Source organism: Neoarius graeffei, chromosome 4, assembly GCF_027579695.1.
Source record: "Neoarius graeffei isolate fNeoGra1 chromosome 4, fNeoGra1.pri, whole genome shotgun sequence".
Taxonomy (NCBI): Eukaryota; Metazoa; Chordata; class Actinopteri; order Siluriformes; family Ariidae; genus Neoarius; species Neoarius graeffei.
In genome coordinates this window covers 108,210,029-108,232,267 of record NC_083572.1, presented here as the reverse complement: position 1 = coordinate 108,232,267, position 22,239 = coordinate 108,210,029, and the positions used below count along the sequence as shown (strand labels likewise).

Below are 22,239 nucleotides of genomic sequence, written 5' to 3'. Positions count from 1 at the left end.
ACGTGAAAAGGAACGATGAAATAGACGCTGAAATCGAACAGCTGCGATGTGAATTTATTCATATGAATGTCATTTTTGTGCAGAGGGGTCACTCGTACTCTGAATAACGCTATGGCACATCGCATCTATCTTACCCCCGCGAGCTCCGCCCCTGTTTCTATTCCTGTTTCCACATCAATCACGCATCCGATTGGCCCTGACTGCACTCAGCTGCACTCAGCTGCCTTTTCCACCCTCCAGCACGCCGTTACTCATAAAAGAGAGCTGCCAAGTCCTGATTGCACACCATTTATGTCCCAACAGTTCAGATCTGCGTGCTGGATGAAAGGATTCATAATTCAGTCAGAGCTTCATAAACCTGATTTCAATTCATATTCAGCACAATTGCTGTGTGTTCAGAATATTCACTATTTTATTTTAGTTTAGTCTGTCTATCTATCCATCCATCCAGCCTCCTTCCTTCCGTACCTGCTCCCTCCTTTATCTTTGCCCTTTATCTTTCCTTCTTTCTTATTTTCTTTAATCCTTTTTTCCTTCCTTCCTTCCTTCCTTGACACCCCCCCCCCCCCCTTTTCTGCTCATCTCATGTGAAGCTGCTCTTTTCTACTCTACTGAGTGGGGATGTGATGAGGAAACAGGGCTGTAGATGTGTTGGTGTGTTGTAGATTGTTGATGTGTTGTGGTTTCAGACACTCTCACTCAGACAGAGATGATGAACAGCGGGCCGACAGACACTCGTTTCTCTCATTGATTCTTTCTCATATTGCAGCACAGTGGTTTTGATGTGGTGCTGCTTTGAAGGCTGAGTTTCATTGACTGGAACTCCAGCGAAGACACGACAGCTGACAGGGGACTGGACCACCTGAAAATGAGGCAGTGTGCTGTGCCGAGACGTTTTTCTCCCAGTTTGGGTTATAAACACCTGGTGGCCAGCGTTAACGAGGCAGAGCGATAGAAGAGAACCAGAAGAGAGCGAGGCTTTTACTGAAGAGATAAAAGCTACAAAACAAGGATCAAGACAAACACATCACAATTAGTGCTTTCCATTGTGTTTCTAATTATTAGCAGGAATTACTCTCACAAATGACTCCACATACGTGACCTGCACAATTACACAGGCTGCATTAAGACGCCATCATTCTTTAAACAGAACAAATACACTACCTTCAATCTACTGCACTCCCTGAACTCTACCGCACTCCCCTCACTCTACTGCACTACCCTCACTCTACTGCACTACCCTCACTCTACTGCACTACCCTCACTCTACTGCACTACCCTCACTCTACTGCACTACCCTCACTCTACCACATTCTCTGAACTCTACTGCACTCCCCTCACTCTACTGCACTCCCCTCACTCTACTGCACTACCCTCACTCTACTGCACTACCCTCACTGTACTGCACTACCTTCACTCTACTGCACTACCCTCACTCTACCGCACTACCCTCACTCTACCACATTCTCTGAACTCTACTGCACTACCCTCACTCTACTGTACTACCCTCACTCTACCACATTCTCTAAACTCTACTGCACTACCCTCACTGTACTGCACTCCCCTCACTCTACTGCACTCCCCTCACTCTACCACATTCTCTGAACTCTACTGTACTACCCTCACTCTACCACATTCTCTGAACTCTACTGCACTACCCTCACTCTACTGCACTACCCTCACTCTACCACATTCTCTGAACTCTACCGCACTACCCTCACTCTACCACATTCTCTGAACTCTACCGCACTACCCTCACTCTACCACATTCTCTGAACTCTACCGCACTACCCTCACTCTACCACATTCTCTGAACTCTACTGCACTACCCTCACTGTACTGCACTACCTTCACTCTACTGCACTACCCTCACTCTACCGCACTACCCTCACTCTACCACATTCTCTGAACTCTACCGCACTACCCTCACTCCACTGCACTACCCTCACTCTACCGCACTACCCTCACTCTACTGCACTCCCCTCACTCTACCGCACTACCCTCACTCTACTGCACTCCCCTCACTCTACTGCACTACCCTCACTCTACCGCACTACCCTCACTCTACTGCACTCCCCTCACTCTACCGCACTACCCTCACTCTACCACATTCTCTGAACTCTACTGCACTACCCTCACTCTACCGCACTACCCTCACTCTACTGCACTCCCCTCACTCTACCGCACTACCCTCACTCTACCACATTCTCTGAACTCTACTGCACTACCCTCACTCTACCGCACTACCCTCACTCTACCGCACTACCCTCACTCTACTGCACTCCCCTCACTCTACCACATTCTCTGAACTCTACTGCACTCCCCTCACTCTACCACATTCTCTGAACTCTACTGCACTACCCTCACTCTACCACATTCTCTGAACTCTACTGCACTACCCTCACTTTACTGCACTACCCTCACTCTACTGCACTACCCTCACTCTACCACATTCTCTGAACTCTACCGCACTACCCTCACTCTACCACATTCTCTGAACTCTACCGCACTACCCTCACTCTACCACATTCTCTGAACTCTACTGCACTACCCTCACTCTACTGCACTACCCTCACTCTACCACATTCTCTGAACTCTACCGCACTACCCTCACTCTACCACATTCTCTGAACTCTACCGCACTACCCTCACTCTACCACATTCTCTGAACTCTACTGCACTCCCCTCACTGTACTGCACTACCTTCAATCTACTGCACTACCCTCACTGTACTGCACTACCTTCACTCTACTGCACTACCCTCACTCTACCGCACTACCCTCACTCTACCACGTTCTCTGAACTCTACTGCACTACCCTCACTCTACCGCACTACCCTCACTCTACTGCACTACCCTCACTCTACCGCACTACCCTCACTCTACTGCACTCCCCTCACTCTACCGCACTACCCTCACTCTACCACATTCTCTGAACTCTACCGCACTACCCTCACTCTACTGCACTCCCCTCACTCTACCGCACTACCCTCACTCTACCACATTCTCTGAACTCTACTGCACTACCCTCACTCTACCGCACTACCCTCACTCTACCGCACTACCCTCACTCTACTGCACTCCCCTCACTCTACCACATTCTCTGAACTCTACTGCACTACCCTCACTCTACCACATTCTCTGAACTCTACTGCACTACCCTCACTTTACTGCACTACCCTCACTCTACTGCACTACCCTCACTCTACCACATTCTCTGAACTCTACCGCACTACCCTCACTCTACCACATTCTCTGAACTCTACCGCACTACCCTCACTCTACCACATTCTCTGAACTCTACTGCACTACCCTCACTCTACCACATTCTCTGAACTCTACCGCACTACCCTCACTCTACCACATTCTCTGAACTCTACCGCACTACCCTCACTCTACCACATTCTCTGAACTCTACCGCACTACCCTCACTCTACCACATTCTCTGAACTCTACCGCACTACCCTCACTCTACCACATTCTCTGAACTCTACCGCACTACCCTCACTCTACCACATTCTCTGAACTCTACCGCACTACCCTCACTCTACCACATTCTCTGAACTCTACCGCACTACCCTCACTCTACCACATTCTCTGAACTCTACCGCACTACCCTCACTCTACCACATTCTCTGAACTCTACCGCACTACCCTCACTCTACCACATTCTCTGAACTCTACCGCACTACCCTCACTCTACCACATTCTCTGAACTCTACCGCATTCCCCTCACTCTACCACATTGTCTGAACTCGACTGCACTACCCTCACTCTACTGCACTACCCTCACTCTACTGCACTCCCCTCACTCTACCACATTCTCTGAACTCTGCTGCACTACCCTCACTTTACCGCACTACCCTCACTCTACTGCACTCCCCTCACTCTACCACATTCTCTGAACTCTACTGCACTACCCTCACTTTACTGCACTACCCTCACTCTACTGCACTCCCCTCACTCTACCACATTCTCTGAACTCTACCGCACTACTCTTACTCTACCACATTCTCTGAACTCTACTGCACTACCCTCACTTTACTGCACTACCCTCACTCTACTGCACTCCCCTCACTCTACCACATTCTCTGAACTCTACCGCACTACCCTCACTCTACCACATTCTCTGAACTCTACCGCACTACCCTCACTCTACCACATTCTCTGAACTCTACTGCACTCCCCTCACTCTACCACATTCTCTGAACTCTACTGCACTCTCCTCACTCTACCACATTCTCTGAACTCTACTGCACTCCCCTCACTCTACCACATTCTCTAAACTCTACTGCACTACCCTCACTCTACCACATTCTCTGAACTCTACTGCACTCCCCTCACTCTACCACATTCTCTGAACTCTACCGCACTACCCTCACTCTACCACATTCTCTGAACTCTACTGCACTACACTCACTCTTCTGCCCTACCCTCACTCTACTGCACTACCCTCACTCCTCTGCCCTACCCTCACTCTACCGCACTACCCTCCCTCTACCACATGTTCTGAACTCTACCGCACTACCCTCACTCTACTGTACTACCCTCACTCTACCACATTCTCTAAACTCTACTGCACTACCTTCACTCTACTGCACTACCCTCACTCTACCGCACTACCCTCACTCTACCACATTCTCTGAACTCTACTGCACTACCCTCACTCTACCGCACTACCCTCACTCTACTGCACTACCCTCATTCTACCACATTCTCTGAACTCTACCACACTACCCTCACTCTACCACATTCTCTGAACTCTACCACACTACCCTCACTCTACTGCACTACCCTCACTCTACCACATTCTCTGAACTCTACCGCACTTCCCTCACTCTACCACACTACCCTCAGTCTACCACATTCTCTGAACTCTACCACACTACCCTCACTCTACTACATTCTCTGAACTCTACCGCCGCACTACCCTCACTCAACCGCACTACCCTCACTCTACCACATTCTCTGGACTCTACCGCACTCCCCTCACTCTCCCACTCTACCCTCACTCTACCACTCTACTGCACTCCCTGACCTCTACCGCACTCTGTGAACTCTACCACACTACCCTCACTATACCACATTCTCTATACTCTACCGCATTACCCTCACTCTACCACATTCTCTGAACTCTACCGCACTACCCTCACTTTACTGCACTACCCTCACTCTACCATATTCTCTGAACTCTACCGCACTACCCTCACTTTACTGTACTACCCTCACTTTACTGCACTACCCTCACTCTACCACATTCTCTGAACTCTACCGCACTACCCTCACTCTACCACATTCTCTGAACTCTACCACACTACCCTCACTCTACCACATTCTCTGAACTCTACCGCACTACCCTCACTCTACCACATTCTCTGAACTCTACTGCACTCCCCTCACTCTACCACATTCTCTGAACTCTACTGCACTCCCCTCACTCGACCACATTCTCTGAACTCTACCACACTACCCTCACTGTACCACATTCTCTATACTCTACCGCATTACCCTCACTCTACCACATTCTTTGAACTCTACCGCACTACCCTCTCTCTACCATAATCCCTGAACTCTACTGCACTACCCTCACTCTCCCACTCTACCCTCACTCTACTGCACTACACTCACTCTACTGCACTCCCTGAACTCTACCGCATTCCCTGAACTCTACCACACTACCCTCACTGTACCACATTCTCTGAACTCTACCGCACTACCCTCACTCTACCGCACTCCCTGTACTCTACCACCCTACTCTCACTGTACCACACTGCCCTCACTATACCACACTCCCTGAACTCTACACACTACCCTCACTGTACCGCACTACCTTCACTCTACTGCAATCTCTGAACTCTACACACTACCCTCACTCTACCACATTCTCTGAACTCTACCGCACTCCCTTCACTCTACCACACCCTCTGAACTCTACACACTACCCTCACTCTACCACATTCTCTGTACTCTACACACTACCTTCACTCTGCAACACTCTCTGAACTCTACACATTACTTTCACTCTACTGCACTACCCTCACTCCACTGCACTCTCTGAACTCTACACACTACCCTCACTTCACTGCACTGTCTAAATTCTACACACTGCCCTCACTCTACTGCACTCCCTGAACTCTGCACACTACCCTCAGTCTACCGCACGCCCTGAATTCTACACATTACCCTCACTCTACTGCACTACTGTCACTCTACTGCCCTGTCCGAACTCTACCGCACTACCCTCACTGTACCACACTCTCTGAGCTCCACGCATTACCCTCACTCTACTTCCCTCTCTGAACTCTACTGCACTGTCACTCTAACACACTCTACTGTACTATCGTCACCTTACTGCCCTGTCGGAACTCTACCATACTACCCTCACTGTACCACACTCTCTGATGTCCATGCACTACCCTGACTCTACTGCCCTGTCTGAACTCTACTGCACTACCCTCACTCTACTGCACTCTAAATTCTCCGCACTACTCTCACTCTACTGCACTCTAAACTCTACTCCACTCTCTGAACTCTACCACACTATCCTCACTCTACCGCATTCTCTGAACTCTACACACTACCTTCACTCTGCCACACTCTCTGAACTCTACACGCTACTTTCACTCTACCACACTACCCTCACTCTTCCACACTCTCTGAACTCTACTGCACTGCTGTCACTCTCACGCACTCTACTGCACTACCCTCACTCTACTGCCTTGTCCGAACTCTACCACACTACCCTCACTCTACTGCCCTGTCTGAACTCTACTGCACTACCCTCACTCTACTGCACTCTAAACTCTACGCACTGCTCTCACTCTACTGCACTCTCTGAATTCTACGCACTACCCTCACTCTGCACTCTGTTGTCTGCACTACCTTTGCTCTACCACACTTTCTGCTCTCTATGCACTATCCACACTCTACTGCAGTCTCTGCACTACCCTCACTCTACCACTTTCTATGCACTACCCTCAATCGACAGCAATCTCTGCACTTGACACACTGCTCTTGCTCTGTACTCTATTCTCTGCACTACCCTCATGCTACACACAACTCACACTCTATGCACTTTCCGCACTCTACAGACTACCTGTATTCTACCTACTCTACAGACTACCTGTGTTCTATGTACTCCACACACTATCCGCACTCTATGCACTATCCACACTCTACACATTACTTGCACTCTATGAAGTCTTCACACTCCCCACACTTTACACACTACCCACATTCTACACACTCCATGCATTACCCACACTCTATGCACTACCCACAATCTACACACTACTCGCACTCTGTGAACTCTACACACTACCTGCAGTCTACACACTACCCACATTCTACACACACTACAGACTAACTGCATTCTACGCATGCTACCCACACTCTACACACTACCTGCACGCTACGCACTACTTGTACTCTGCAAACTCTACACACTATCCACACTCTACGCACTCCAAACCCTACTTGCACTCTTGATACTCTACACACTACTTGCACTTCACACACTCTATACACTACTTGCACTCTCTGCACTACTTTTGTCATATTCTAATACAGTATTCTTCAAATAATTTACCAGCACATAGAAGAAAAGACTCCTCTCTTATCTTGGCAATTTTTGCCTCCATGAATTGTGTGGGAGCAGTACAATTTTCAGCTTTCTGCTCGCTGTGGGAAAAAAATGTGATGTTATTTCCAGATGAGATGCAATTCTGTGCTGTGTAATGTGTTTTGCTATTTTATGCGCATGCAAACAGATCATCCGCATACACATCGAGCTGCTATTATAGAATACAATGTAGCCTGGTTTATGATGCTTCACAATGTGACCCGCTTTATTGGCGAATCTGTATTAATAGTGTGTGTGTGTGTGTGTGTGTGTGTGTGTGTATACACTGAGGCCTGTCCACATGTATATGGATATTTTTGCATCTCGGTTTTCAAAATAATTCCCAAATAAAAAAAAGCTCACGTGAACACACCAACCAGTTAGGTGGTGATAGAAAGTCATAAATTGTTCACTTTAAGAGTAACATTGAGAGATGTGTATTGAGCAGGAGAGAAAGCAAAGAGTAAGGGGAAAAAACACCAGCACGGCTGAAAATTCTTTCATTTATTCCTTCATCTTCAGTAACCACTTTATCTAAAAAAAAAATGATAGCTTCTTTAATTCCGTCACACATGTGGATAAATATAATTAATCCTAACAAAAATACAATCAAACATTAAAAAAAAAATCCCCATGTCATTTGTACAGGACTGGGTCGACTTTGTTGTTTTGTTTTTACTCTGATATCAGATTCACAATTTTTTGTTGACATTGGTCCGATACTGATCCTGGGTATCAGATTGGCATCATCTCCAGTTCATATGTGTGGACTGATAATGAGGGTTTTATCCGAGATCTCCGTTTGCAATAGATTCAGGAACAGTGAAACGAATATCAGTCGAGTCCGAGTCGAGTCCACTATTGAGTCCGAGAACAAGACTCCACCCACACCGTTTGACGGTGTCTGTCGCTGCCTTTATGTGAAAGCGTCTCTGCTACTGTGTCGGACTAACGTTCCTGCTCGACTGCCCCATTTTAGTTAATAAACTACAGATAAAAAGCTTGTTCATCGCTCAGCAAGCCCCGCCCACTATCAATAGGGCAAATAACATGAGAGAGGGTTAACACTAGCTAGTACATCACTCAGCAAGCCCCACCCACTATCAACAGAGCAATGAATATAGTGTGTCACTTCCTTCTCTGGGTGGAGTCTTACCAAACGATGATTGAAGTTCGAGGTCGTCCCCGTCGTCTCCTCGATAGTTCTTCTACATATGGAACACATAGCAGTGCATTTTTTCCCCACTGCATGAGAAGTCTGTGTAAGCAAAGCGGACAATCCTAGGGGCGTCTCTCCAGGCATTTTAGCGCCGTTAACGTTAGTTTGTTCCTGAACATGACGTATGAACAGGTGAATGTGCATTCTCTGGCACAAAATTAGTATAATTCATGTAGATATAAATATCTTATGCCCAATTATTATGTCATGTTACAAAAAATAAAGAAAACATCCGAGTCCTCGTCTCCAATTTGCAAGTCCGAATGCAGTTAATGCACGAGTCCGAGACATCAGTGCTCAAATCCAAGTCAAGTCGCAAGTCCTTAAAATTAAGGCATGAGTTGGACTCGAGTACTACAAGCCTGGAACGTTGGCACTGTGACATTTTTCATGCAAATATTATATAAAATATTTCCAAAAATATTAGCATGCATGTGGATGGAGACTGAATTGTCATGTTAGCATGCCCACCGAGCACAACCTTCTACCCCAGGGGTGTCAAACTCATTTTAAGTAATCAGTCCAAAACCCAGTATGCAGAACAAAAAAAAAATTCAGTTTAGTGACCAGTAACTCCTCTTAAAGACGCAGTCATCAGTTTTCTTACAAATGTGTGGAAAAATATGGGGACCATAAAAAAATAAGCCATCATTGTGGTCCATGGCTGAGAAAACCTGTTTGGAAAATTGGATAGCAGTCGGGAATGCATGTTTGGGATTGAATGGGCTTCCTGTCAGTCGTTTAAGAGACACGCCCCAACACCCCTTTGCTCCGCCCTGTCTCACTCTCAGTGCAGCATGGGAATTCCCCTAAAGGGTGAAAGAGAAAGAAGGAAGGTTAAGGGTGAATGAGAGAGAGAAAGAAAGAAGGTAGAGTGAAGGAAAGAAAGAAAGAAAGAAAGAAAGAAAGAAAGAAAGAAAGGTAAAGGGTGAAAGAAAGAAAGAAAGAAAGAAAGAAAGAAGGTAAAGGGTGAAAGAAAGAAAGAAAGAAAGAAAGAAAGAAAGAAAGAAAGAAAGAAAGAAAGAAAGAAGGTAAAGGGTGAAGAAAAGAAAGAAAGAAGGTAAAGGGTAAATGAGAGAAAGAAAGAAGGTAAAGGGTGAATGAGAGAAAGAAAGAAAAAGAAAGAACATAAAGGGTGAAAGAAAGAAAGAAAGAAAGAAAGAAAAGGGTGAATGAGAGAAAGAAAGAGAGAAAGAACAAAGGGTGAAAGAAAGAAAGAAAGAAAGAAAGAAAGAAAGAAAGAAAGAAAGAAAGAAAGAAAGAAAGAAAGAAAGAGTAAAGGGTGAAGGAAAGAAAGAAGGTAAAGGGTGAATGAGAGAAATAAATAAAGAACAACATAAAGGGTGAAAGAAAGAAAGAAAGAAAAAGAAAGAAGGTAAAAGGTGAAGGAAAGAAAAAAGAAGGTGAAGGAAAGAAAGAAAAAGAAAGGAGGAAGGTAAAGGGAGAAAGAGAGAGAGAAAGAAGGTAAGGTGAAAGAACCAAAAAGAAAGAAGGGAGAAAGAAAGACAGAAGGTAAAGGGTGAAGGAAAGAAGTATGAGACAGATTGAATGGAGAGAGAGAGAGAGAGATATCTTTGCATTGGATGGGTTGGGAATGTTGGAGGAAGTGGAGTTTAAACTCCGGGCCGGTGTTGGAGTCTCAGTCAGTCAGGACTCTTCACTCTTTTGAGGGCGGAGCTTCGTGTACATGGGCGGGAATTGGGAATCTTATTCAACTTTACTGTTATTATAACAAATTGTGACTAATCTAATTTAATGCACCTTTAAAGGTGTTCATGGATGTGAAAGGCACATTCTGAACAAAATAAATTCATACAGAGAAAAGAGACGGTTAGAGCGCCAGACTTTTAACTTGCTCATGAATAAATAATTGCATATCATTCGCACATTTTTTGCCAGTAGCTGAGTTTAGGGTCGTGAGCGTATTGCTCTGTTTCGCCCCCTAGTGGAATAACACAGATCTTTTTAAAAATTGTTTAATTAATTTCATGTCTGCGATTTCATCGTTCGTGTAATTTCCTCGGGAATTACACTGAGATGTCCACATTCTCCAGCCAGCTGACTGTGTCCACGTCCAGTTTGATGAGACCGTCAGGCCCATGGGGTGGCTTGAAGACTGGGCACTCCTGAAGGATGTGGGGGATTGTCTGTGTGCGACCGCACTGGCAGGCATCATCCTTACTAGCTCCAATCGTCTTGAGGAAGGACTGGGTCCTGCCCCATCCAGTGCGGAGATGGTTGAGGCGGGTCCACGCCTTGCGGGTGAGATGGTAACAGCAGGGCTTTGCAGAGGGGAAATCAATGAGAGAGTGCAAGGTGGTGCGTGAGCAGTTCCATTCCTCCCACCATCTCTGCTCCACCCGGGAGTTGGAGGCTGGTCCAGCTGTCATGAGCGCTGCAGCTTTGATGGCGAAGTGCTGCCTTGATAGCTGTTGGGGGTGTTATCATCCTGAGCTGGTGGAACGAGGCTATTCTCCTCGAGTGCCTTCTTTGCTAGCTTGAGGACTTGATAGTCTCACCGGATGCTTGCAGGAGGAATTCCTGAGACTACAGGGAACATCTCAGTCTACGATTTGATTTTGATTGAGAACACGGATTCTGAATTCGATTTGGTGGGTCAGATTCGAATCATTAGCAGACGAGTTTCCGGTTCCGAGATGTTGTGTGTTTGACACCCCTGTGCGATATCATTCAGTGATGGAAAGGGGAAAGCGACCCAGCCCTCAGCAGATATGATTTGAGTGTTGGTTTATTCATTAATTGTGCGGTGGTCTCTAGTATGAATGAATGCCCAGTGAGCCGGTTTTGGTGAAAAAAATGCTGTGGTTCTCCTGTTTCAGGCTGTCCTAGTTTGCTGGAGGAGTGGGTGGCGGGAGAAAGACAGGATTTCAGCTCTTACTCATTAATATTCACGACATGTAAATGTGTTACCTCTGATTGGCTAACAGCAATCAGTAGACGTGTTACCTCTGATTGGCTAACAGCACTGTGACGCTACCTCCAGTGGGTCAGAACAAGCAGATGTGGGTGTCTTTGTAAAAACTGTTTTGATTGGCTATTATGGTCTCGACATCGATGTTTTGACCCATAACAATGTAGATAACACGAATTTTACATCATATTCAACGAGATTTAAACGAGACTAAAGATGGCGACTTACAAATAATGTGTAAACCTCGTTGGAGTTAATAAAGTTTGAACAGCATGAAGGAACATACCCCAACCCCCCGAAATTAATAAAAAAAATTCTCAATGGATTTGGCATAATATAAAAAGGTCGTTTTTTACTCAGAAAAAGCGGAAAACTCTCATCCCTGCCGAGCTTGTGACCATGTCATGCATGCTAACGTGGAGAATATGAACATGCTATTTTGTAACAAAAACCTTCGAACAAGGGCGGCACGGTGGTGTAGTGGTTAGCGCTGTCGCCTCACAGCAAGAAGGTCCGGGTTCGAGCCCCGTGGCCGGCGAGGACCTTTCTGTGCGGAGTTTGCATGTTCTCCCCGTGTCCACGTGGGTTTCCTCCGGGTGCTCCGGTTTCCCCCACAGTCCAAAGACATGCAGGTTAGGTTAACTGGGGACTCTAAATTGACCGTAGGTGTGAATGGTTGTCTGTGTCTATGTGTCAGCCCTGTGATGACCTGGCGACTTGTCCAGGGTGTACCCCGCCTTTCGCCCGTAGTCAGCTGGGATAGGCTCCAGCTTGCCTGCGACCCTGTAGAACAGGACAAAGCGGCTAGAGATAATGAGATGAGATGAAACCTTCGAACAAAAAGTTCATGTTTTACTTGCAGCTTGTGAGCTGGTGGTCGATCGTCTTGACGGTACAGATCCAGGGATTAAATACAACCTCGAAGCAAAACCACTACTGAAGGCACCGAAGTTTGAAAAGTCACTGTGGTTGAAATGATCAGAACACAGTACTAACGCTGCATTATACTTCGCTGGTGGTGTTCCAAAGATAAATTCCAACCATTTCTTCTTCATCTCTTCTATCTTGCAACGTTGCTCTGCTTAGGTTTCGTTTCTGTCGGCGGCTCCAGCCCGACTTTGGACGCTCATAACTCGGGCAGTGGAGGTCCCAGCCTCCCCAAACTTGGCAGCCAGCGACCTCTGCCCTCTCCCCAACGAACCAGCACTGCCAGGGCGGGCTAGCCCCGCGCCTCGGGACATAATTCGCCCCGAGGCGAGCCACGGCGCTCCACTTAGGTTTCGTTTCTGTTGGCGGCTCCAGCCCGACTTTGGACGCTCGTAACTCGGGCAGGGGAGGTCCCAGCCTCCCCAAACTTGGCAACCAGCGACTTCTGCCCTCTCCCCAATGAACCAGTGCTGCCAGGGCGGGCTAGCCCCGCACCTCGGGACGTAATTCGCCCCGAGGTGAGCCACGGCACTCCGCTTAGGTTTCGCTTCTGTCAGCGGCTCCAGCCCGACTTTGAACGCTCGTAACTCACGCAGGGGAGGTCCCAGCCTCCCCAAACGTGCAACGTTGATGTGTTACTGCCACAAATAACACAGGCACGAACTTGTTCAGACATGTTTTCAGCTTGCTGTTACCGTAGGTCCTCTTCGTGAGCTACTGACGAGATGGGCTCTGCTATCTGTCCTCGCGCTTAAATCCGAACTTTCTTCCCGTGGGCAGTCGCAAGCCAAGGTGGGCGAGGCCATGAATACTAATTTTCGAAGTGACGTAACTTCGTATGGCTTTTTCTGATCCACTCGTTTTTCCGACTGTTTTCTTTCATAAGCTAATACAGGGAATGGGAGTAGAATTACATTTTCACATGCAGCATGCATATGCAACTCGGAGTGAACTATGGTATTTCAAAATAGCCAGTATTAAACGTTTTTGGCGGAAGGGCACCTTTAATCTCATTAACTGAACACAACTCTAAAATGACTGGAAATGTGCATCGCTCTTCCAGAGTGGCTGTACCTGATAAACTGGCAACTCGGCATCTCTTTGTCTCCACTATGTTCTACTCACCTCCTCATTATTCCCCTGCATTATGAAACTAGCTTAAGGCTGTAAATCCGTAAAATGGAGCCAAGTATTTAAATCAATAAAGCAGAATGGCTCAGTAAAGCGGTGTATTGCGGTGCGTTCTCAGCGGAACCTCCACCGCGCCAGGAGACCGATAAGGAACAACCAGCTCCATCTCTTAAACCACATTTTATGATGGTGTTTATTTGCAGTCTAGAATTTTCCACTCTACCCTTTTTTTTTTTTTTTTACTGCCTCCTTCCCCTAATCATGTTTTACGCCATCTTTTATCCAGTCTAATTTTGGCTCCAGTCTCACTTTTATTCCTCCAGACTGTGTTTATTCCACTCAGTCTGAAGCTGCACTCCTGCTGTACGCTTGTGTGCAAAACATGTACAGTACTTTTGATTAAAATAGCAGTCAGATAACACACACACACACACACACACACACACACACACACTGTTTCACTCTAAGCTCATTTTCATGTTGAAGCGGCGTCATTTAAAAATAACTCCTGACATGACACTGTATGAAAGAGCATTACAGGGAAAATCTCCTGTGAAGGTGATTATTATCCGAACCAACAAGAAATACACAAGTGCTAAGTTCTACAGCAAGAGCCGTGTAATTAAGAGTCTATCAGATGTTCTGAGATTTTAAGATCAATAATTTAATGATTAATGACCCCCTGGGATTTATTTCTCACAGGCTGAAGTATCGAGGACATGACACAGCAGGCTTGCTGTAAAAATACTGAGTGAATTGGGTAAGGCAAGGGTGCCAATACTTTATTATTGGAAGCAACAAAAAAAAATGAATGATAGAGGTGGTGTTCACATGGAAAGGATGGAAGAAATAAAGGTGGAAAGGATGCACAAATGGATGGAAAGTAAAAAGAAAGAAAGTAAAAGATAAGGGGCAGGAAGGAAGGAAGGATGGAATAAGGGGCAGGAAGGAAGAGAAGGGAGAAGGAAAAGGAAGGAAGAGGGTAAAAGATATGGGACAGAAAAGAAGGAAAAAGAAAGAAAGGAAATGATAAGTGACAGAGAAAAAGTTAAGGGGAAGGAAGAAAGAAAGAGACAAAGAAAAAGATAAGGGGAAGGAAGGACAGAAGAAAAAGATAAGGGGCAGAAAGAAAGAAAAAGATAAGTGAAAGAAAGAAAGATAAAGAAGGAAGGAAGGTAAAGGGTGAAGGATGGATGTTAGCATGTTGGAGGAAGTGGGGATCCCGCCCCAGGCTGGTGTTGGTGTGTTGGAGGAAATGGGGATCCCGCCCCAGGCTGGTGCTGGAGGAAGTGGGGATCCCGCCCCGGGCTGGTGTTGGAGGAAGTGGGGATCCTGCCCCAGGCTGGTGTTGGTGTGTTGGAGGAAGTGGGGATCCCGCCCCAGGCTGGTGTTGGAGGAAGTGGGGATCCCGCCCCGGGCTGGTGTTGGAGGAAGTGGGGATCCCGCCCCAGGCTGGTGTTGGAGGAAGTGGAGATCCCGCCCCAGGCTGGTGTTGGCATGTTGGAAGAAGTGGAGATCCTGCCCCAGGCTGGTGTTGGCATGTTGGAGGAAGTGGAGATCCTGCCCCAGGCTGGTGTTGGCATGTTGGAGGAAGTGGAGATCCTGCCCCAGGCTGGTGTTGGCATGTTGGAGGAAGTGGAGATCCTGCTCCAGGCTGATGTTGTCATGTTGGAGGAAGTGGAGAAAGTAGAGATCCCGCCCCAGGCTGGCACTGGTGTGTTGGAAGAAGTGGGGATCCTGCCCTGGGTTGGTGTTGGAGGAAGTGGGGATCCCACCCTGGACTGTTGTTTGAGGAAGTGGGGATCCTGCACTAGGCTGGCGTTGACGTATTGGAGGAAGTGTAGATCCCGCCCCAGGCTGGCATTGGCATGTTGGAGGAAGTGGGGATCCCACCCCAGGCTGGCATTGGCATGTTGGAAGAAGTGCAGATCCCACCCCAGGCTGGCATTGGCATTTTGGAAGGAGTGCGGATCCCACCCCAGGCTAGCATTGGCATGTTGGAGGAAGTGAGGATCCCACCCCAGGCTAGCATTGGCATGTTGGAGGAAGTGAGGATCCCACCCCAGGCTGGCGTTGGTGTATTAGAGTAAGTGTAAATCCTGCCCCAGGCTGGCATTGGTGTATTGGAGAAAGTGTAGATCCTGCCCCAGGCTGGCGTTAGCATGTTGGAGGAAGTGGGGATCCTGCACTAGGCTGGCGTTGGCATGTTGGAGGAAGTGGGGATCCTGCACTAGGCTGGCGTTGGTGTGTTGGAGGAAGTGGGGATCCTGCACTAGGTTGGCACTGGCGTGTTGGAGGAAGTGGGGATCCTGCACTAGGTTGGCACTGGCGTGTTAGAGGAAGTGGGGATCCTGCACTAGGCTGGCGTTGGCGTGTTGGAGGAAGTGGGGATCCCGCCCCGGGCTAGTGTTGGCGTTTGAGTGAAATGAGCGTTGAAGTACTCAGTGATGATTAAATGCTCGTCTCTCAGCTGGAAACGGAGTATTTGTGTGTAAATTAAGCCAAGCCATTTTTCACGCCATTGAACCCGAGCGTCTGATGAACTGTCAGAGCTCAGCCATCATCATCATCCGATTTCAGACTCATTCCTTCTGAACAAACGAAAACCCAACAGAATAGAACGCCATTTTCGACATTAAACCCGTGAGTGAGTTTTTATTCGATCTCTCTGTTTGGAGGGAAAAGGATTAGCTTCATGCGCTCGCTCTCCACGTTCTCCAGCCCATGCATGCTTTTTTGTTTTCATTTTTGTTTGCTTTATTTATTTTTTTATTTTTGTTCTTGTTTTCCTGATAATATATGAATGTCTTTTCTTTTTTCTTCCTTCTCTCCTTCTTCTTTTTTCCTGTAGCGATTATTGAACCTCCGACTAGCGCTGTCACGACTAGCGCTGTCCCAAGTCCAGGTCAGTATCTCAGCCATCGCGCTGCGCAAAAACCCCCTCAGTAAGGGACTCTGAAGGCTCCACTAACTGAAAACAGCCACTTCCTCCCTCATTTCCCGTGTATTCTGATTGGCCGGGATAGCTGCTGTGGTGTACGGCTTTGTGTTGTCTTCTTCACAGTAACTTTGGTTTGATTTGTTTTTGAGTGGCGCGCGCCGTTGCCCTGCGCTGTAATGGTACTGTGGTGTGTAGCGCTGGTGCCAAAGAGCTTTTTTTTTTTTTTTCTTTCTCCTAAAAAGTTGCTGACTGCTTCTCTCTGGCTTCCCTCCTCATCCTCTGCTTTAGTGCGGTCTGCATGACGGGCAGGATATCGGCGATGCGCCTCATTTATTTATTTGTCGTCTGCGCAGCCATTTTCTTTGAGCAGAGCGACGTCACCGCCTCTGAATTCTCCGTTGTGTTTTGTTTTTTTTTTTAGTGTTGTGTTAATCTTATGTTGGAGAGGAATGGTGTGTGTGTGTGTGTGAGTGAGGGATATTCTCAGAAAGCCTGTTCCATAATGTAATCTCTCAGATGGGTTACATTGCTTCCCTGAACGCTTCCTGTTCAGCACATTCAGCATCAACACAGCAACATACCAGTAATGTGTAACATGCACGTAGCCACGCTGTGTGTGTGTGTGTGTGTGTGTGTGTGTGTGAGTGAGAGAGAAGCGAAACCTGATTTAGGAACATCATTATTTTTAATCTTGATTTATTAGTGCAATTAGGTATGAAATAAAACACATGGGGCATGATGTTATAGAAAAAATAACCAGCAAGCAGGCGAGGTGATGAGTTTTATTCCTCTTATACTACAGCAATTTATCAACATTGTCTTATATATTAAGGAACATGCCATATACTTTATCCATTTTGAGTTACGTTTAATATTAAAGTTGTGGAAAAGCCATGAAACCAGTTCCTGTTCTCACTTGTGTGACATGAAAGCAGCTGTTACTATAGAAACAATAACGCAGACCTGGGCATTTTACGGCCCGCGGGCCGCATCCGGCCCTTTGGTTCATTCTGACCGGCCCGCGTAAGGTTAATTAGAAATTACAAAATAAACGTATTTTCTAATTTTACCTCTTGCATGGACTGAATAGCGATTCGTACAACCGGTTTCTTCTTTTTTTTTTTCTTTTCTGAATGTGCATTGCTTTTATTTTGAAGTTCTATTCAACAAAAACGCAATGTGCGCGACATGAAAATGACATGAAATCCCACGAAACCTAATCGCGCGATAACTACTTCCGTAATTTGTCCAGACCAACCACAAACTTGTACGTCATCCTTCGAACGGTCCAGCCAATCACATCGTGTGACGTCACCAGCAGGCGCCCGAGCCGATCTATAGATCTGATACCTACACCGAATCGACGTTGTTGCGAGCAGGTCACAGGAAGACTTTAGCCGCCGAAATGTCCGCAAAAAGAAGAAAGGTAGATGCCGAATGCAGGGCTTTCAACAAAACATGGACTGCTAAGTATTTATTTACTGAAGTCAGAGATAAAGCCGTGTGTTTAGTTTGCGGAGGGCGGATCCGAAAAACTGAAAACACCAAATGAGGCGATTAAACTACAAATGTGGGCGTCATTATTATAATATGATGTATCTTGCTTGATATTTGGAGTAGAAAGACAATATTGTGATGTCTTTATTGTGTTTTGACATTTTGTTAACCATTGTTTTGGGAAATTTGATTGAATAAATGACATTTTTTGTAAGGCAACCTCGTTTTTTCCCCATACTCTTCTTACCAGTCTTAGCAGCTTGTAAAAACAATGTTATTTACTGCTTTATATAAAGAAATACGATTAATATTATGCAGAATTTAGTTCAGCCTTTTGGTCCGGCCCTCCACTAAATTTTCTGTTTCTCATGTGGCCCCATGGAAAAAATAATTGCCCACCCCTGCAATAACGTATTCGAATGAGCAAACGAAACTAGACCTGGGATTTGAATGACAGAAAGCAGGACTGTTAGATCAGCACCAGCGACCAATCAGATTAGAGAATTCAACAGCGCTGTGGTGTAAATCCTTTGCTACAACAGTTAATTCCGGTCCACTCATCTGATTGGACGAACGGTGTTCCAAAAGTGCTGATATTTAATATATACACACCGACTGGCCACTTTTAATAAGAACTTGTTCTTGAATCCACGGAGTGGAACCCATTGTGTTCTTCTGTTGCATGCTGAGATGCTTTTCTGCTCACCACGGTTGTAAAGAGTGATTATATGAGTTACTATATCCTTCCAATCCGTCCATTTTCCTCTGACCGTCTCTCATCAACAAGATGTTTGTTTCCACCCACAGAACTGACGCTCACTCGGTGATGTTTTTTGTTTTTCGCACCATTCCGCGTAAACTCTAGAGACTGTTGTGTGTGAAAACCCCCAGGAGATCAGCAGTTTCTGAAATACTCGAACCTCATACTCATCTGGCTCAAACCAACACCCATGCCACAGTGAAAAAAAGTCACACTTCACTGTGAGATCACAATTTTTCCCGTTCTGACGTTTGAGCGTTGTGAACATTAACTGAAGCTCTTGATTTGTATTTGTGGGATCTGATGCATCATGCTGCTGTCGAGAAATCGGCTGATTACAGAACTGCATCAAACTACAGGCGAATGTATGGGGGTTCCTAATAAAGTGGCCAGTGAGTGTATATCACTGTATGTGACACTCTACTGACCTGTGTTCACCTTGTAAAATCCCACTTCCAGCTCCAGTCCCATTGTGACGGTTATTACAGTCGAGTCATCATCAGCGGACATGGCAATCGCATACATGTCAACCTTTGGTCAATCAAACCTGTATAACCAACCGCCAAAATCCGTATTTCCCTTATAAAATCCGTATAAGATGCAAATTAAAATAATTTACCTAAAATTTGAATGATAATTAACAATGATATATCCCAGTTACTTTTTATTCAATATTAATAACAATAAACCTTCAGAATGAATACAAAGCTCCAATGTTCGACAAAAACACAAAGTGTCACTCTAATGTTCTGAATTGTACTCCATGACAGCTTTTTTAGCGCTCTGCACCAATACCTCACGAGGCTGCATGTCACAGCAAGTGTCTGTGTTGATCTTGCCGGAGTGCCCATTCAGAATCTTTTCAGTCGCTAGTGAAAGTCGCTCAGGTGGAAATACGCGTTTCAAACAAAATGTTACTTCCCGGTTGACAGGATTCTCACAATCCAGTGTGTGCATGATCAGAAGTGGAACGAAGTCTCGCTACTACAAGATAACACGCGATTTCATAAGACTCTTTACTGGCTGTCTGTGGTGTACAGTACGTTTGTAAATGTTATGCGCTCTTTTATCATCGTGGGAATTGATTATAGCTCTAAATAAATATTGAAGTTTTTTTAAAGAATCCGTATAACTTTATTTGTACGCCAGTATACTACGTTTATTGAATCAAATCCGTATAAAATACGGACATTCCGTATAGGTTGACATGTATGCAATCGATACACTTTCGATAAATGTCCTGAACTTCAGATTTAAATATGAAAGCTTGTTAGATGACGTCAAGTCAAGTCAACTTTATTGTCAAATATGCTATACATGCTCGACATAGAGCACAGATGAATTTTCAGTCCTCTCTGACCCACGGTGCAAACAGGCAATGCAATAAATAAAAATAGAATAATTGAAAAAAAAAAACAATATAAACAGTATAAACACTCTAGATAGGAACTAGACATAGATTAAACACTCATATATACATACATATATATACACACACACACGGAGAAGAAGATGAAAAGATACACTACCGTTCAAAAGTTTGGGGTCACTTTGAAATGTCCTTATTTTTGAAAGAAAAGCACTGTTCTTTTCAATGAAGATCACTTTAAACTAATCAGAAATCCACTCTATACATTGCTAATGTGGTAAATGACTATTCTAGCTGCAAATGTCTGGTTTTTGGTGCAATATCTCCATAGGTGTATAGAGGCCCATTTCCAGCAACTCTCACTCCAGTGTTCTAATGGTACAATGTGTTTGCTCATTGCCTCAGAAGGCTAATGGATGATTAGAAAACCCTTGTACAATCATGTTAGCACAGCTGAAAACAGTTGAGCTCTTTAGAGAAGCTATAAAACTGACCTTCCTTTGAGCAGATTGAGTTTCTGGAGCATCACATTTGTGGGGTCGATTAAATGCTCAAAATGGCCAGAAAAATGTCTCGACTATATTTTCTATTCGTTTTACAACTTATGGTGGGAAATAAAAGTGTGACTTTTCATGGACAACACAAAATTGTCTGGGTGACCCCAAACTTTTGAACGGTAGTGTAGACGTGGAGTCAATTTCATCGGAAGCAGCTTTAACAGGAATGGATAAATCAACGTGCACGAGTTAGCCAGCTAGCCGACGTGCTCCAAAGTGAGCAGAAATATACAAATCGTTTGTATGCGAAATGTCACTCGACGTGTTTCCATTAACCTGTTTAATGCACGATTTGAAATTGCGAGCTAAAAAGCGCACAAATTTTGAAAACATTTTCAAATATCGCTAAATATTTCATACTAGTTAAAAATTGAAATACTTTTTTCGCATTTAAGTCACATGATATGATATGAGGAGGAAATGGAAATGCTACGTTCCTGAAAAACTGAGCACTCTCTAAGGCCGAATCCCATTTCACCCCTTGGACCAACCCCTTGGCCCTTCCCCTCCATTTTGCGCGTTCACGTGAAGGGGTAGGGGTATCCCAATCCCAGTTAACGCGGAGGGGTAGGGGAAGGGGTAGGGCTTCTGTACCCCTCCAAACGGAGATTTTCCTGGAGCTGACTCCGAACGAAGGGGTTTGAGTGATTTCCCACAATGCCATGCGGATTTCAGCGAGATTTCATGCGGATTTCAGAAAGATGGCGGTTCCCGCGGCGAAAGATTGTCATAAATGTATTTTCTCCATTATTTACGTGTTTTAAGTTGTTATCCAGAGGAAACACGCCGCTTGATTCGCTTTCGAGCTGAGAATGAGCAGCGATTTCTGAAATCCAAGCTGCTGCTAAAAAGCTTTGGGAGTGAGTATTGTTTTCGGTTGCTTGACTGCGTACGTTTTGTTCTGTTATTCTCGCTTTTATTGTTTACATGAGTGTTCTGACACCTCATTCTGTCGGATGTGGTGCACGAAGCGCCAAAGATATCCCATTCAGTGGTGTTAGTTAACAAATCACACCCTGCCAGCAGAGATTTCTGTTCTGACTCTGACTGTAGCGGCTGGTCGCAGCCAATGATGCATTTGGTCGCGTTTTGCTAACGTAAACGCTGACGGAGGTACGCGATGACGTATGCGATCGTTGAAGGGCTATCCCAATACGTAAGGGTTGAATTTCAAGCCCTATCCCTTGTAGCTCAGTTTCAAGGGGAAGGGCCAAGGGGGAGGGGGAGGGGTAGAAATTAGAATTGGGATTGGGCCTAAGAGCTATCGTGAGACGCGAAACTTTCGC

General features: G+C 45.7%; 1 protein-coding gene across 1 annotated transcript in view; it reads left to right on the top strand.

Moving 5' to 3' along the window:
• negr1 (neuronal growth regulator 1) overlaps positions 1-22,239 on the top strand; it is a 625,326-nt gene that overhangs the window by 478,937 nt on the left and 124,150 nt on the right. Inside the window, exon 7 of the mRNA XM_060920136.1 lies at positions 16,681-16,734. Coding sequence (XP_060776119.1) covers positions 16,681-16,734 — 54 coding nt within the window. The remainder of the gene's footprint in view (positions 1-16,680; positions 16,735-22,239) is intronic.